Below are 17,559 nucleotides of genomic sequence, written 5' to 3'. Positions count from 1 at the left end.
GCAGATTTCAAGAACTCAGTCCTTATTGGCCTAGAATGTCCCAGTTGCTCTCTCCCTGCTTTGTCTTATTGATATCATCAGATAATTGTACCCCTGTTCTCCTAGGTGGGTTGTAGGGGCAGCATCATAGCCCAGCATTGGAACAAGAACTCTAATTCCCACTGTATATATCACTGGATGCTGCACAGTGAGTGGGTCTTAATAGCATCCCACCTGCCAGACAGTTCATTCCAAGGGATACATGGCCTTAGACCTCTGTCCCAGTCAGCTGCCCCTAAAGGCTTTTTCTATAAAAGAGGCCTTGTCTGGGATAAGATGAACGGACTGAATTTGTGTTAAGCTTTGCAAACTGTAAAATGCCAGAGAAATGTCAGGCATCATTAGTATTGTCATTCAAGGCCCCAACTCCTCCCACCTAGCTGAAGTTGAAGTAGGCCAGCTTCTGCCCAGATTTCAAAGCTGGATGCTGTAATTCAATGCTGAGCCTTCTGGGGTCCCCCAGTGTGGCCTCGCCTCAACAGTATGCAAAAAAGACTGGGAAGACCACCCTCACCTGGGCCCCACCTGCCATGTAGGCGTGTCTTCCCCAAGTAAGACTGGTCCTGGGAAGGATGCACTAGCTCTGGTTCCAGACACCTCTCCATGAATTTACTTTCTATATCTCTTTCCCTGGAACACTTCAATCCCTTGGAAGAGAGGTTTCTGAGAGAGGATGAAAGGAGAGAGGGGAGCAGGGGGCACAGAGGATCGTAACGGCCACCTGCACTGGTCTCCACCCAGCTTGCTCAGCAGTTGGCCACACTGCACTCGGTGTCTCCATGTTTTTTGTTGGTTTTCATGTGAATACATTACCTGTCCTCCCAAGCTTATTTCTCCCATTTTGTTTAATTACCAGCATTTATGTCTGTCCAGAGTCACTGCTTCACTCACCTCTTCCCTCCCTGGTCCCTTTTTCTCCCTCCCATTCCTCCCTTCCCCTTCTTTTGGTCAAACTGTTCCCTTTGTCCAGGGAGCTTCAGGTTTGGACGGCAGGCCTGGGCCACCGGTGAGTGTCACTTCTCCATTACCCCTCAACCCACCCACCCCCACCCCAGCCCTGGCCTGTAATCCCTTTCGTCTGTCCTGCTGTGGCCTCACTTCTTCAGTGAGGCGTGCCTCATCCCACCACCAACACCAGGAAGTACCATCTGTGCTCAGTTCACAAGTGCTTATTCACGCCTCTTGACCAAAGACAGCTGGCCTCCATCTAAATTTCCCTGTCTGTGGAATGCACCCAGGGTCCTCAAATCTGAATTTCCAGAACACTGGCTGTGGGGTGGGAGGCTGCTTCAGCAGCAAAGACTCTGTTCCTAAAGGAGTGCTGACTTCAGCCTGGGACCCCAGCCCTAGGGGTTTGGGCCGTGACTCATCCCCACCAAACACAACAGTGTCTGTATGTGCCCGTCATGCTGTGTTGTCTTCATGCTGTGAGCTCTGTCCATCTCCTGTCTGCCCACAAGGGCTTTCTAGTCCTGTGCAGCCACCAGTCTGGTGTGTATGTGGGTGGGGACCGCACTGATGGGTGAGGGCAGGTGTAGCACTTAGGAGCACACGGGCGAGTCCCAGCTCAGTGTTCTGATGGCATGTCACAACCACACCTTTCACTTCCTGTGGCACCACAGCTGCCCCCCACCACAGTCCCTTTCTTTCCATCCTCCTCGCACCTAGCACACCTTTCCCGGGTGGCCAGTCTGGGCTAGGGGCATTATCTGTGGCTGGAATCACGAGAAACCATGACTTTCCTCTCAACTAGTTATTTCCTTCATATTGGACAGAGGGGAGCAGTGCACATTCATATATTCTGTCCCCTTTGGACCTGAAGGGTTTTTTCCTTATAAAATCAGTTAACACAACCTTAAAGGAAAATGTTTATGGGAAGAGTGATCCTACGCTGCCAGGACATTTACTGGACACTTCCTAGGTGTCGGGCCCAGCGCCAAATGTGTGACATGTATTCATCCATTCTAACCTGGCCGCAACCTAGGAAGCAGACACTCATGCGATTATTCCCATTTTACAGGTGGGAAAACTGATCCTTAGAGAAGCCAAGAAACTTTCCAATAGCACAGTTGTAGGCCTTTGAGGCAGGACTTGAAGCTGGCCAGGGACTCCAGAGTGCTATTCTGACACTCTGTCACAGATGTCCACAGCTTTCCTTCTTCCCTCAAAGGAGCCACCGAGAACATCTTATCCTCTATTTTACTTTCATGTAAAGTAAATCAGCCTTTCCCCACCTTGCTCCTGCCCTGCCTATCACAGCTACATTCGGAGCACCACCGGGAACCGCCCACAGGCCCAGGCCCAGTCCTCACGTCCTGAGCAAGAAAATATAATCACCGAGGCAGAGCAATAGGAAGCTTGGAAATATAGACTCCGTCTAGTCGGGCCATAAATTAGGAACCTGGAGAAGACGTTTAATTATGCCTTAGCAAGCCCTGCTGTGTCTCTAATCAACACAGCTCTGACGCTCCAGCTGCCCCCCGGGGCTGCAGCCCCGAGTCAGGAGTGCTTAGGACACACCTCCCTGCCAGGCCCGTGTCAGCAGACATCCGAAGCATACTAATCCACTCTCCAATCCAGCCTGTTCCCTAGGGCCTGGGATGGGGACAGAAGGCCTGGCCGGAGGCTGAAGGCCAGGGCCAGGGCCCACAGTGGGGGTGGAGTGGGCGGTGGCGGAATGACCCTCCCACGCCTGGCTCTGTGTGTGCGTCTGCATCGGTCTCTGTGGCATGAAGACCCTCCCGCTGCATGTGGAGCTGCGTCAGCCAAGGGGTGCCAGCCCCCGGCCTCCCCACCCCCGGGATGGCGTCGACTCCCTCCCGAGCGCTTCTGGGAGCAAACTAAGCAACTGTTCTGCCGTTTTCAGCCTTGGCAAGCTTGGTTGTGAAACCAAAGGGGTACCTTCCTCAAATCTGGCTCTGAGGCAGCGGGGAGGCGCTCTCTCCCCGAGGCCCCCAAACCCAAACAGGAACGCGGCCCAGTCCAATGACCGCCCTGAACAAGCCGGGCCTCGCCAACCCTGAAAACTGGGCCTCTGGACCTTGCTCATCTCCAGGTGTCGTGCGGGGCTCCCGGGGCTCCCCTCGGCGTCAGGACCCTCACCTCTGTGCTCTTTCACCTCCCCAGGGTACTCCAGGACCAATTGGAGTTCCAGGCCCAGCGGGACCAAAGGGAGAGAGGGTGAGTGCTCAGCGAGCCGGGAGCCTGGACCACCAGGACAGGGGGCCCTGCTGCCCCTCTCAGCCTCGGGTCCTCAGCCCCTGCAGCCCACGGGGCCACCGCGTCAGCCAGCCATCTCGGCCCCCATCCGCTCCTCCTCGGCCCGGCAAGCACCTCATCCATGTCCTCTCTGGATGACCCTCGCAGCCCATGGGGTGGCAGGCAGGCCGGAGGTGCCCATTTTGGGGCTACAAGTGGACAGAGACTCGGAGAGCTTCCTTCCCTCAGCTTCCGGTCACCTGGCATCAGTCCCAGGGGCCACACAAGGCCCCAGGCCCTGCTGTCACCGGACACGCCTCAATTCTGCAGTGATTTAGGGATACGGCATGAAACAGTGCCAGGTGGTGGTAGAAAACCTGGGAGACATCGAGAAGCCAGGAGACCTGTGCCTCAGGCCGGCTACCAGGGGTCACGTCTCCCGCAGCCAGGGTGGCGGGCGGAGGCAGGAGAGTTCCGCGCGGCGGCTCCTCCCAGCCTGGCCCGGTTTCCGCACCGCGGGGCCTGGGGTCGCTGGGGGCCTGGCCTGGGTGCTGGACCTCTGAGTGGCCGTCTGCTGGGCTCTCTGCCCGCGGGAGCAGCTCTCCCTCTTGCCGTCTGCCGCCGGGGGCTCTATCGCTACGCTCTTGGGTCCCACAGCTGGCAGAGGGGAGGGGGGAGAGGGTGGGGAGCTTCTGGAGAGAGGCGTGGGCTTCCCTGAGATCACCAGCCACTGGGGGAACCAGGGTGGCTGCTCCGAGGGGTGACACAGCTTCGAAGAGAAATCAGAGCTCTCTTCCTCTCCCCGTTCGCCCCCATCTCCCTTGTCCGTGCCCGTTTCCTGCTCCTGTTCTCCCCACTGCTTCTGCCTCTGGCCAACTTGTACCCCCACTGTCCAGTCCTTCCTAAGCGCGTTGGGGGGCCAGGCTTCGTGGAGGGAGGGTGAGAGAGGCTTCCAGGCCCCCTCCTCGGGGCAGAGTCCTCAGCAGTCACCCCACCTTCACCCCGCCCTCCGCCCAGCCCTCGCTTCCTTGTTTGGGGGCGGGGGGTGTCTCTTTGAAGAGACTGGAAAGGTTTCCCAAGTTTTGTATGAAAACAGAAAATCGCTGACGGGAGGTTGTTACCATGTCAGAGAAGGCTTATGTGTTCTTTCTCCGGTTTCAGGGCAGCAAAGGCGACCCTGGGATGACAGGACCAACGGGAGCAGCTGGGCTTCCTGTAAGTCTCATGGGCTCAGAGGCTGCTCTCCACCTGCCCTGGTCCCCCCCAGAAGCACTGCCAAAACAGAACACCCAGAGCCTGGGGCAGAAAATCTAGGGCCAAGCGACAGTGCCCAGTTCTGTGGCGGTGGAAGCAACCGACAGCCACTAGCCCACGCGCTAGAACTTCCCCGCCGGGCACCGCTAGAGGCGAACCCTGGCGCACACGGCCCGTTAGGGAACCACGTCCTCAGCCGTGTGCACCGTCTAACTGGCTGTAGCAAACACAGATGAGCACCTTCCGCTGCAGGGCTCTGTGCTCAAGGCAGCGGGGGTCTCACAGGTGAATGTGCCACGGCCCGTACCCTCGAGGAGGGACCGAACCAGGTCCAGATCACCATCGGGCAAGGAGACATCTCCTGAGACGGGCAGCTTCCCACGGGACTGGCTTTCCATCTGCAGCCGACGTCTCCTTGCTGGCTTATAGAAGTCGGCTGCCTACGAGAGCCAGCACTTTGGTTTCCCACCCGCTTGAAGGCCATACACTTGTTCGTGGGTTCCATGCTCGGCTGTGCTTTGGCTAAGTAGGCACCTCCGGCCAGTCTTTGCCTCGTGCCCACTCCCCAGCTAAAGACAAGGGGAGCAGCCGGCACCTTGAAAAGAGGGGCTCGGGAGCTTTGGAGTCATTTTTCTAGCAAGCGGCTGGTGGGAGAGCCATGCAAATCCCTGCCCTTCCAGGAGAGGTCTCTGCGCCCAGACCGTGTCCTCAGCACGGACCATCTAGAAGAACTCGGCTGCAGGCCAGGGCATTGGGGCCGAGAGAGAAAACCAGAACTGTGTTTGACTTTACCCATAACTCGTTATCTGTCTCTAGGTCAAGTTCCTTGAGCAGTTTTCTCCTTTGTCCCCCTTCTGTAAAATGGGGATAATTAAGCCCGTCTCCGATGAATTAGGCACCGGTAAAGAGCTTTATGAGCCTGGAAGGATGGACGGTACGGCCATCCTGTGCCTTCTCATTAACCTGTCTTCGTTTCTCTGATTTACTGCAGGGTTTACACGGACCACCCGGGGACAAAGGAAACCGGGTGAGTCTGAGTCCTCGCACTTTGGCTGTGGTTACTAGTGTCATCATGGTGAGGTGAAATGACCAACTGGGGATTCCTGACCCAACATGGAAATACAGTCTTTCCTGATATAGCATCCTAAATTAAAAGGCTTTATAGTGAGGGGCTCCATCCATAGCATTACAGGGAGCCCGGGACCTAATCTTGAAATTGCAGCATGTATTTTTCCGCGTGGAAAGGGGAGGCTGAATCCCAGGGCAGCCGTCAGATTAGCATCGCCATCCAGTAACAGGAGCCACGTGCCCGGCTCTCTCTAGCTTGCCCTGATAATGGGCCCCTGAATGGTATTTTTATATCCGTCGTTGCTGTGTCCTAGTCTTCTGACACTTAGTTTTACCAGGCATCCCAGGCCACTGGTGAGAGAGAAAATAAATCCCAGTTCCAAGAACAAGCAGACAGCTGTTGTACACAGCCAACCCTTTAAAAAGCTATCCCAGCCATTATTTCTCTTGGGACGAATCGGCAGGACTATGAAACAAATCGTGCCTTTCGAGGCCCCCAGCTGCCCCTTTGGTTTCTGCCGTGTCCACCAAGACGCAGTTGCTGAGTGTCCGTCCACAGCACCCACAGCCACCTGATGGCACATGACACGTGGCACCTTTGTGCCCAGGAGAGATCATCCCACTGCATCTGACCGAGGGATGACTTTTGGGTTCCCTTCTAGGACGTCTCATTGGCTGCCTCATCACAGGGGTTCTCAGTGGGATGCACGTCCCCTAGAAGCCCAAGAGCATCTTCTAGTGGGAATAATACCCAAGGATCTTAGAGGTGAAAGAGGAGTGGGACGAACCGATGGAGAAACGAGGCCCTGAACTATGATAACATGTTCTGAGTTCCCAGGACTGTTAGAGACAGAGCAGGTGGCTTCCAGAACCCAGGCCTTCCGCTGATCTTTGAACACGATAGCCGTGTTTATGGCTGGAACATGCCAGAATCTGTACGTTTATATCTGGCATCAATGCAAGTCTCTTCCATTTAAGATCGATTTATTGAACGCTTCCATATTCCTAAATTTTCCTTTCTGGCAGCTGGTCAAAAGCAATCAATCTGTCCCATATATCCTATGAACAAGAAGGAAGAGGCAGAGCGACCCCTCCCAGACTGTCCATGGGGAGCCCAAGTCTAGAAACCCCTGGAATAAACAGTTCTACTTCCAGAAATGGGCCAGCCTGTTCAGGCAGGCTGGGAAGCCCACCTTCGTTACTGTGGCATCCAAGAATTTAGGCCACTGAAATAACTGATCATTGCACCTCTCAGTTGACATACTAACCTTTCTAATTTATGTCTGAAGTGTTCCGGTGTTCTTTGTTAATTCGATGAACACTTGTTAAACCTAATCTCTCATGACTTTTTCAGTTGGCTTGAGGCACCGGGCATTTGAAGGCTGCGAAGCTAGTCCTCCCATTGGTAGTGACTGTGTGCTCTGGAGGGCCGGCAGGTGGACAGGGGCGGGAGGCTGGTGGCTCTGATGCTCAAGGAACCGAGGTCATTGAATGAGCCGCTGAGTCCCCACTATCCAGTGGGGAAGTATTTCTTCTCCACTTGCTGTGTCCAAGGTTTTATACACTTCCCCCCAGTCCCACATATAAATCAGCAATATGTCAGTAAAAGTCAAGTCCAGAAAACAAGCAAGGTACCTGAACCTTCCTCTGAGTGCACCATAAAGAACCAGTCAGCTCCTTCTAAAGGGCAGCTTTCCAAATCAAGGACCAGCTTGTTCTTCCATCTAAGACCTCTGACTCTCTGGATACCAGAACATCCTAGAAGAGTCCCACCTACAGCTCACCTCCTCTTCCAGACCTCTTTATACCACCAGCCCTAACAGGACTTCTAAGGGGAGAGATGAGGGTTTGGTAATGAAAGCCTACAAAATGAAGAAAGGTCCAGGCAGCGTCAGCTCTGTGCCCTGACCCGTGTTTTCTGGTGCCTGGAAGCTCAGAATGCTGACACTTTTGTCAAAGTAAAAGGCCAGGAGTGCTAAGATGACATTCTAGTTGGAAGCTTCACTGTTTCTTATGGAGATGAAGCTGGAGATGTTCAAGACGCCCGTGCCCACCGAGTGTGGAAGGGGGCTCCCAAACTTTGCCCCCATCACACCCGGGGTCCCCGTCAGAGAGGCTCGGGCGGGCTCCCCACCGTCTGTTATCCTATCTCACAGCCTTAAAGCCATGCTTCTCCAAGTACCGCCAGAGGATGGTCTTGGAGTCTCCTTTCTGCTCATGGAAGGAGGACAGTCCTTGTAGTGGTGGCCAAGGCCCAGAGCCCAAGATAGGCAGTTTTCCAAGGGGACACACATGCCAGGGGAATGATTCTGTCCTTGTCACCAGGGGCATTCTCCTGTCCATTAACAGCTCTGTGAATTTGGCCCAGGAGCCACTTTTAGGATGAAACAGTCCATCAGAGGATAAAGGGTGGTGTGAATTTGGCAATTTGGGTATCAGGAAAATTGGGTGTAACCGAGGAGCTGCCTGCAAGCCAGCCAACTGAAAGGTCTGAGAGTGTGCGGTGAGGCTCCTCCCACGCTGCGAGAGGTGCCATCTGGGGTGTGTGTGTACGTGTGTGTGTGTGGAAGTGTGCACGTGTGTGCCTGGGTGTACATGTGTGTGTGCATGTGTGTGCACGTATGTGTGTGCACACTTGTGTGTGTGCGTGTCTTGCTTCCCCAGGCCCCCTTACCTCCTAGCTCTCTCTCCTCTGCTCTCTCTCTCGGCCTCAGCCTGCTTCTTCTTTCCTTTACTCCTTCACTATTTCTCCCTCTAGATATGTTCACCCTATTATAATAATCCCATAGCCCTCATCCTTTCCCTTCCACTCCCCCAACTTCAATTTATTTCCTCTAAACGCAGTTTTGTACATTTATTTATTTTTTTAAGAAACCCCTGCTGCTTGACTCTCTTTGCCCCTCTCCCGTACCAGCTAGAATCCCCTCTGCACCAGGGCCCTTTTCATGTCCTCTTCAAGAGAGGGGAGCAGGGAGGATGGAGGTGAGGTTACTACTCTACTGTCTTTAAGGGGCACCCAATTAAGGCTATTTCCTGTGCCCTTAGAACATGACGGCCCAGAGTGCAAGTTTCCCATCCGGAAGGGACCACCGCTGACCCTCTGTGACCCACAGGCACATCATCACCATCCCCCACTCCCCAGGAGCTTCTCTCACCCTCTGAATTTAGGGAACTGTGCTCACTTTTGCACTGGCCTGACCCAAAGAGAATAAGGGGCCACATTCCTGAGAAAGTTTCCCATGGGGCTTCCCCCTCCAAACAGCTAGTGGTTTGGCTTGTCCACTGTCTGCAGATTAATCGTGCCATGACTTCCTCATTGGCGGGCATATCTTAGAGCCAATGAGATGACCCCTAAGATGCGTCTACATGTTTCCTCTTAAACACATCTCATTTTCTAAGTAAGCACCTGCATTTTAGAAAACTCACTTAGAAAGATGTGTTGGCAATTGCAGGCAACCTTTGCAATCAAGAAATGTGGGTAATTTCCAAAGACCTGGAGAAACGTCAAAAGTATTCTTATCCATTGCCTCCCTCTAAGGAACCCTGCAGCCTTCCACTGCGGGAACACGGTAGACACAAGACCGTGCCGCTGGCAGCAGCCTTGGCTCCTGTACTGGCTGACAAGAAGTAGCGATCGTTACTGCTCTCTTTATGAAGCCACTGTCATTTACGGAGCACCTACTGTATTAGTGCACATTTAGTATTAAGCGCTAAATGTGCACAAAGACCTCGCAACGAAGTTTTTTTTTTTAACATCTATATTGGAGTATAACTGCTTTACAATGGTGTGTTAGTTTCTGCTGTATAACAAAGTGACTCAGCTATACATATCACAACAGTTTTGAGGGAGGTATTATTATCCCCATTTTACAGATGAAGAAACTGAGGTTCAGAGAGGTTAAGTTCCCAAAGTCATGTGGCTGATAAGAGGCAAATCCTATTCTGGCTCTAAGCCTTTGCTCTGACCACTTGGCCACCCACCCCAAGGGACACTGTGGAAGCCCCCAAGCATTAGACAACCGGCCTTCTGTAGAGGAGGAGAGTTCCCAGGAAGACTCTCCAGGGGCACACTTGGCCCCTTTATAGAGAAACCCAACATATAAAAATCCAAACTCAAATTCATTACCAAGAATTTCCCATAGCCCCACTTTAAATGGAGAGTGACCCTGACACATACAAAACAGGGTTCAGTTTAGAAAGACGATGTTTACTGAAGCTTTTCAGAGACAAATGGATTTCTTGAACCCACATACCCACATACAAATAGCTGCCTGTGACTTCAGACCAGGATGGACCAGAGACACACATAAAACGGGAGGACCCCGCCGAGAACCAGGTGCCACCTGTGAGCCGTGGACACACACGTGCCCTTGTACACACACGTGCGAGCACACACTAGTACATGCACACACTTGTGTACACATGCGCAAGCTCATATACACACATGCACAACCATGTATGCGCACACGCCTACACGCCGCATTCACAGCCATATGCACACACACACCCCAGGGCTCTAAACAAAATCACTTTGCCTCCTCATAGAATATCAAAGGGACGACAACCAGTTGGGACAAAAGCTGTCAGGCCAGACCCTTTCAAAAATGAACCCTCAAAGAGAAGGAAGTGGGTCCCCCAGGTTCATTATAGATGCACTCTGGGCTCAGAATTAGCAAAACTGGCCACCAGTATCATCCATCCGCACTTCCTCCCACCTCTGGCTCTCAGCCCTATTGCTCCCCGCCCCCTCCGCACCTGCCTTAGCCAAATTCTCAGGGACTGACCCCTAATCCTACTGGGGAGAATATCCTAATTGAGAGAATCTATTTTTCCTGCTTTCATTTTTTTTTTTTCTGTCTCTAATGTTAACACATGAATGATCCTAAAGTTTTTATGTTATTTTTTTTCTTGGACTAAACCGTTATTTACAGGGGGAGAGGGGGAAGAAAGGCTCTAGAGGGCCTAAGGGGGATAAGGGAGACCAAGGAGCGCCTGGATTAGATGCCCCCTGTCCATTGGTATGTTTCCATCTATCACTTGGTTGTTCTGGGTTTTTCCTTGAGGTTTGCAAGCTGGAAACAAAGAAGGCAAATAAAAAGATGAAAACCAAATGACTCCACTGATGCCACCAAAACCGACCTGCTCATGTGACTGATGAAATTCTGCCTGCTGTTGGTGTTGCCCTAAAACCACAGCTGCAAGTAATTCCCACTAAAGCCCTTTCCTTTGAAGATGCCGAACAATTGATGTGTGGAAACGGAGACACCACGAGGAAAGGGATTTGGGAGCAGGCCTGGGCTCTTAGCTCCAGGCTGGCTTTGGAAGCCAGTGTAGCGATTGTGAAACCCACCCCGCATTTGCCTTCTTCGTTTCGTGGCCACCTCTGTGGCCAGCAGTTCAAGCTGTCTGAATCCCCACTTGGTCAGGATGCAGGACACTGGGGTTAGCGTCTCCTGAGGGCCATCTATGCCCCAAACTGGGCAGAACGAGGCCAGAAAGGGGCTTTCCTACACAGCCTCCCAATGCTCACCAGCCATCTGGCTAAAACCTGTAAAGCTGCAGACCAAAATCTGTAGACAGACCCCCACGAAGCCTTCCCAAACCAGCCAACGACGAACGATTCGTGGCACATATGCCGGGCTTCTCAAGTGTCCCTCAACTCATTTGAAGGTCCTGAAATTGTGATGCGCTGAAGTTGAAGTTCACCTGTGTTTACTCCGAGTGAGTCTAGATGGAGAGGGGGCGGGATGTACACGTTCCAAAGCTCAACTCTCCCAGGAGCCAGAGATAGCACAAAAACTGAACTGGGAAGACGGGAATCAACTGGGAACTGGGGTGTATTTGTAGATGCCTCGAGGGTCCTGCATCCTGGCCAGGGTAGGACAGGGCCTGTCCACGCCACAGTCGGAGCTGGCCAGCCTTGACCTAAATAATCATCGTGGTTGGTTTTGTGAACAGGGACACCGAGGTTTTAAAGGAGAGAAAGGGGAGCCGGGGTTACCAGGGCTGGACGGACTGGATGCCCCGTGCCCACTGGTATGGCATCACCCTCCCTTTCCTGCATGGCCAGTGTGGGCTTCCCCACGTGTGCGGCTTGTGCCTGTGCGCCTCTCCCGCTGCCCTGCACACTCCTGCTTGTCACTCTTCACTCAGTAGACACCAAGGGTCACCCTGCCTTAGCTGGTCCTCAGGGGGCTCCCGCCACGTTCCCCTCTTGCATGCAGAGTCTGCCAGGATGCTTTCTTGGCTTCCTCCTGCAGCTGCTTCAAAAGCCCATCACCTTAATGTGAGCGGCCCTCCCCACCCGATGCCAACCTTAGCTGCATCAGACCCTCCTTTCAGAACTGCTTCTAGACAAACCTGCCACCAGAAAGCAAGCCAGGGAAGTGGATTCTCAGGACAAGTTCTTAGGATTGTGACTTCTCTTCCTTCACACACTGCAGTTAGTTGGAAAAGCGTTGGCAAAACATTTCAATGAGATGCCTCAGTTGGCCCCATGTCCCGCTCCACTCCAGCATCGCACGATTTAGCAGAGGAAAGATGGGCACCTTATGAACACGGGGAAGAATGAGGAGTTCTAGAACCAAAGTAGAGGAGGGGGTATGCTGACTGTTCTTCCGGCATAGATCTGGGATCACTGCCCTGGCGACACCCCCAGAACCAGGGGACGGTCCAAAATCAGGATTCTGGATCCTGTAGGGTTCATCCTTTATGCTTAAATCTCAGAAGACACTACAAGACCCTCCCTTGGTTTCCCTTTTTTTTTCATCTTTAGGTGGTTCACAACCAAAAAGTCTGAAAGAACCTGGAAAGGTTAAGAATGTAGTTAAGGAAGGGAAGGGAGAGACAGGGAGGGAGGGGCGACATTTAGGACCCGCTCCCAAGCATGTCCCACCTAAGTGGTGGCATTTCTGGTCCCGCGGGGCCCAGTCCCTCTCCAAGCAGGGACACCTGAGGCTTCTACAGCAATCCTTTGAACATACTGCAGGGGAAGCAGGAGACGGCACTCCACTCCAAGGCAATTGGCTCAAAAACTTCCTGCTCTCCTAAATTTCTGGAGGAGGTTTGGAGCTCGTGGATCTAGTTTCAGACCAGTAATTGTCAGATGAGCATTCCCAGCCTCACATCCCCACCCCAGGGTGACACAGGAATTATCTCTGTGTGACCCTGACAGGTGACCATAGAGCCCCTGGAAGGGACTATTTAGGACCACACAGGCAACACGAAGGACGGCAGAGCAAGCAGCGTCGCAAGCCTCCCGTTCCCACCGCGCTCCCCACCTTCCCACCCCCACCTTGAACCCCCAGCATGCAGCGCGCACCGCACAGGCGCCTTTCTCAGCCATGGAATCTCCCGCGCCCTCCGCGGCACCTCCGTTAACCAAGCAGCCAGGCGTCCCCTCTGCCATGACCCTTCCCACGATCTGAACACTTGAGTTCTGACAACTGCAGCCCTGGCCTCCCTGCTTCTCACCCACACACTGTCACTCCCCTCTGCCTGCCCAGCCCTCCTCTGTCCCCCCTGCCACCATCCACGTGCCAGTGGGAATGCCCCTGTGGTCCACGGAGGCTCCTCTCCCTTCCAGAGACCGTGTGAAGTGTCGCATTGTGGCGGGCTGGGGAAAGGGACAGAGGTCCTCATGGAACCCTGGGATGCACCATCTCATCCTGCAGACCCTCCCCGACCCAGAGGGGACAATGAAAGTTATCTGGATTTGACCTTACTGGCATTTTCTCCAATAACATTTGTGTGTGACTTTTGCTGTGGAAGTGTACATGCCTTGCCTTTCTTGTTTCTCATTGTTGCTGTTCGCCGTCTCCTGCGCTGTGTTACTGTGGAAGTGGGGCGGGGCTGGGGGGCTGTTGATCGGGAATTTTAGTACAAGGTAACTAGACTTCTGCGGCCCCCGTGCAGGGCCGGCTGTCTGCTGGATGCCAGGTGAGTGGTTTTGGCACCTGTCATGGGTGGATGAGTAGGTCCAGGGCACAGGGTGCTCCCATTCCGGCTTCGCGGGGGCTGACCACTTGCTGCAGTCCCCTGAAACCTCGTGTGTGTCTCTTTCTCTGCCCTGGAGCCTGGAGTTCTAGAATCTGGGCTGCAATTCTAATAGATCCGGACTAAGAACCAGATCTTTGCCCTGGTTCAACCTCACCCTCCCCACCTGCCTCTAAGTGGTTTCTAGGTTCCCGCAGGGAGTGCCAGAGCAGCCAGGATAGCAGGGCCCGAGGAGACTCGGGACGTCCTGAGGCTGTAGGTGCTCCGGAGGTGCACCGGCAAAGGGAACAAGCGGCACCCGGTGGCTTCCCATTCCACCACTGCCTCTTCCCCCCAAGTCCCCAGCAATGGCTGTGCCAGGAGCCCTGCCTCCCTGCTGAAGGCACCTCAGGCCCACATTGCAATGCCTGTGAAATCACCCCTCCTCCTCCTTACTGACCACCAGGTGGGAATTGCCTAGATGTCCTCCCCCAGCTGCTAAGGAAGAGAGAAAAAATCAGAGAACGGAGGAAGTGGGGGCGGTCGTTTCATAGAGCCGCACCTGCCCCAGGTTTTACGGAGGAGGAAACTGAGGCCCCCAAGCGCTGAGTGACGCCCACGGGCACCCCGCGCTCAGTACAGCCCGAGGGGAGACCAGCAGGCCTCTAGTCTGTCCTCTCCACAGCATTCAGGTGACCCCTGCTTGCTGAGCCCACAGGCTAGTGTCTTGGCCTTGCACTGTAACTACATGTGAGCTTGGCCAGTGGGCAGACGGGCAGGCTTGCTTCCTGCCTCCTTTCGGCTCAGCCCTGGGGTAGAGAAAAGAGACAGACTATATCGGGGGGCCGCACCCTGATCGGCCGCCGCGATGTTTGTGGCCCTTGTTCCCCCTGTCCTGCTGCTTGGTGGGCCATCCCGCAGAGTCTGAGCCGTCTGCCTTCCTTCCTCACTGCAGGGTGAAGATGGCTTGCCAGTCCAGGGCTGCTGGAATAAGGTAAGGTTTCCCAGGGTTCTAGTGCCTTGGAGCAGAGGTGTCCTTGGGCTCCTTTCTCTATGGTGGAATAAAGCATGCACTATTTCCATTCTGGGCCTTTCTGCAGATGAGGTAGCAAGACATGGGTCAAAAAAGGAACAATCCCACAGGCAGGGTGCCCATTAAACACCCTCCCACTCACTGCACAAAATTGAGAACATTTAAAAATGATTTTTAAGGCATCTGCAAACCCGAGTGTATGGAAGTTCCATGTAGTCAGACAGATGACATCTTTATGCTTTGTGTGGTTAAATTATACAATACTTCTCCTGCAAGGAGTTCTAAACCATGTTTTAAAATTAGTTATTATTAGCTAGTCTCATAGTGCTCGTAGGAGGCCATTTAAGCCATTATCCAGATATAGGAAATCTAAGTTGTTTAAACTATAAAGTCACATAGATTCTATACCTCCTCCTAGAGATCGGCCAGCTCACCACTCTACCTTGCCCCTTGAACTTAAGCTGTCAGAGCTCCATGCTTCTGCACATGAGACCTGCAGCCCAACCTCAACCTACCAACAATGAGGTTTCATTTGTTCACACTTGCCCCTGCATTTGCCATCATTAAAGCCATCTGACAGCACTGGGCTGGGTCCTTACATGCAATCACCCCACTCATCCAGGACCTCCAAAGTGCAAGGCTCCCCGGCATGACCAGGGCCACTGGTTTGCTAATCCAGAAGCCCAGCTTGGTCCTGGCAAAGGTAGCAGCTGCCATGCAGTCCCACCCACGGCCTCCCTCCACCTTGCCTCCCGCTCAGAGACTTCATGCCAGCCCTTTATCACTGAGGTCTCGAGGTGTGGGTTCATCCTCATTAAAGGGCTGGAGTCCACTACCTGCCTGAGAGTTTGCGCTTAGCTGATCCAGTCCTGCCCAGTGACAGCAGAGTCACACTTACAATGAGATGAATACAATCCTCCGGCTAAGTGCCCACAATCTCATTAGTTCACGCGATTCAGTAAAAGCGATGAAACCACCCAGGTACCTAAAGCACCCCTAACCAGAGAAAGGGAAAGCTCAGCCCTCAAGGGAGATGCCTCCCCAAGAATCTGTCTCTCTCGCTGTGCCTCGCCCTCTCGGTGAGTTCCTGTAGACCTAGTTAGCTCCAAGAAGAAGGAAAGGGGTGCGTCCCCTAAGAAAAAAGATTTTCTTCTTCAAGGTTGCTGTGGATGGTTAGGAGATAGAAATGGTTGGGCTTAGCAGGGGAAGAACAGCCTACTCTCGAGAGCTGCAATGTCTGGGAGAAGCAACTAGAGAGCCTGGTGTCTGTTGGTTCACACCATTAATTCATTTTGGGAAGATGCAATTAATTCAACAGCCAGGCCTCCAAAGGCAGCATAGGGAGAAAGTGCCCTCTAGTGGCCAGGACGGGGAATGACTGGAAAGAGAAAGTGGTTTCCCACCCTCAGGATGCTGAGAGCCAGCACCAGGGTCTTGGAACGAAGCGGGTTCCTGACTCCCCCAGTTCCCCTACCCAAAGCTCCCATCCAACCCAGGACAAGACCCACCTCGTTTCCCACAAGGGAAATAAACACTCACAGACCAACTGACACTAACTCCATGTTGTTTTGTGTTTGTTTTTGTTTTGCAGTGATGCCTCTAACCTGGGATTGGCCTGTGTGTGTGTTTGTAAATAGAATATTTATTTTTATACAGTTTCCACTTTTTGAAAATGCCCAAAGTATGATGCATCTTACAGATTATTAAAAAAAAGGAAAGCCTGCATATTTTGTACAGAAAATACCAACCTCTTCCCTTTTGTTTACAAGATGTTTTGTATACGTCTAAGACTCTAATACACTTTTCGTTAGTGAGTACGGCTGTACGTTTGCATGATATTTGTGCACACTTATTAAGTATTGAAGCTTAATAAATTATTGTGTTCCAGTGCCAAAGGGGGCCAACCAGCACTCAGGTGCTGGCTAGTTTATGTGTGACTTCAGAGATACATGGAGTTCCATGGTGTTTGCTAAGCTAGGTGTGTCTCAGAATATTTTAAACTCTTATGGATTTTCATTATTAAAAAAATTAAACATGGCAATTCTTGATCCTGATTCATCACTAAATTAAATACATTCTTTTCTTGTGAAATCAGGAAGTTCCAGAAGCGGAGGGTCCTCAGAAGTTTAATGGTTTGAACCATTAAGTCCAACAGAGGGAGGGCTGGGACTATATTAAGCAACGTCTATTATAATGTACCCCAAGTTCATTACAGTGCCACATGAAGTGTGTAAAGTTCAGTTGTGCTGAAACCCTCGAAGCCCCCAAGGTTACAAAGGGCTACTTGCTACTGCTTTTGTTTTTTGGTGGCTTTTTGGTTTGTTTTTCTTTCTTTTGGGGCTGCAATCACTAGTAGCAGCTATTGCTGACGATGGCCATTCATTTGCTATAGATTTGCAAGGTCTACTCACAACTAGCAGTTGAAAAGTTTGCCTCACAGCCATTCCGCTCCAACAAAGAACGCTCAGAAAACAGGAATCTGGGCAAGATATTGGCAATCTGAAGCTGTTTTTATTTTTTAAGAAGCAGAGTTTTACGGTTTTCTGTACTGTTGTTAGTATAGTGCTTATAAAGGTCTTGCTGCTTATAAATAAAATAAACCTATTTTAAAGTAGGTAAGTATTACCTATGGGGCAGCACACAGGTTTACTGTTACGTGTTACAACATAATTGGTGCTTCTAGAGGGCTTGAAAATAACGAAGTACTTGGGTAATTTAAACACCCCCCCCCATTTTGTTTGCACTTTGATGTGTCTTTATATGTATATCCTTTCATCATAGACAGTACAAAGTCACACTGAAACGGAGACCCTGTCCACGCATGGTAACAGACACTCTAAGTTAATGAGCTTCACATTCGTGGGACCCCTGCCACATTGTGAGGTCGCACTCACAGACTCTTCATCTTCATGGGACCACCACATGCTGCCCAGACCCCAGGGACCTTACCAGCGTGCTTACCAAATATCCACTCAGATATTTTGGAAACCAGA

The 17,559-nt window shown here is 52.3% G+C and overlaps 1 protein-coding gene across 10 annotated transcripts in view; it reads left to right on the top strand.

Moving 5' to 3' along the window:
• The window catches only part of COL13A1 (collagen type XIII alpha 1 chain), a 79,012-nt gene extending 62,405 nt beyond the window's left edge, over window positions 1-16,607 (top strand). For 3 of the 10 annotated variants that reach the window (XR_010935968.1, XR_010935965.1, XR_010935966.1), the window contains 6 exons: window positions 1,010-1,045; window positions 3,166-3,219; window positions 4,399-4,452; window positions 5,483-5,518; window positions 11,518-14,527; window positions 16,158-16,607. Coding sequence is in view for 6 of the 10 variants with exons in the window: in XM_067710696.1 (XP_067566797.1) it covers window positions 1,010-1,045; window positions 3,166-3,219; window positions 4,399-4,452; window positions 5,483-5,518; window positions 10,491-10,673 (363 nt within the window). In the remaining 4 variants the exon portion in view is untranslated. Of the gene's footprint in view, window positions 1-1,009; window positions 1,046-3,165; window positions 3,220-4,398; window positions 4,453-5,482; window positions 5,519-10,490; window positions 14,528-16,157 lie in introns of those variants that run through there. The other 7 variants (XM_067710699.1, XM_067710697.1, XM_067710702.1 and 4 more) reach the window with 7 other exon arrangements.
• The last annotated feature ends 952 nt before the right edge of the window (window positions 16,608-17,559 follow it).

Source organism: Pseudorca crassidens, chromosome 16 (assembly GCF_039906515.1).
Source record: "Pseudorca crassidens isolate mPseCra1 chromosome 16, mPseCra1.hap1, whole genome shotgun sequence".
Taxonomy (NCBI): Eukaryota; Metazoa; Chordata; class Mammalia; order Artiodactyla; family Delphinidae; genus Pseudorca; species Pseudorca crassidens.
This window is presented reverse-complemented; position numbering and strand designations above follow the sequence as displayed.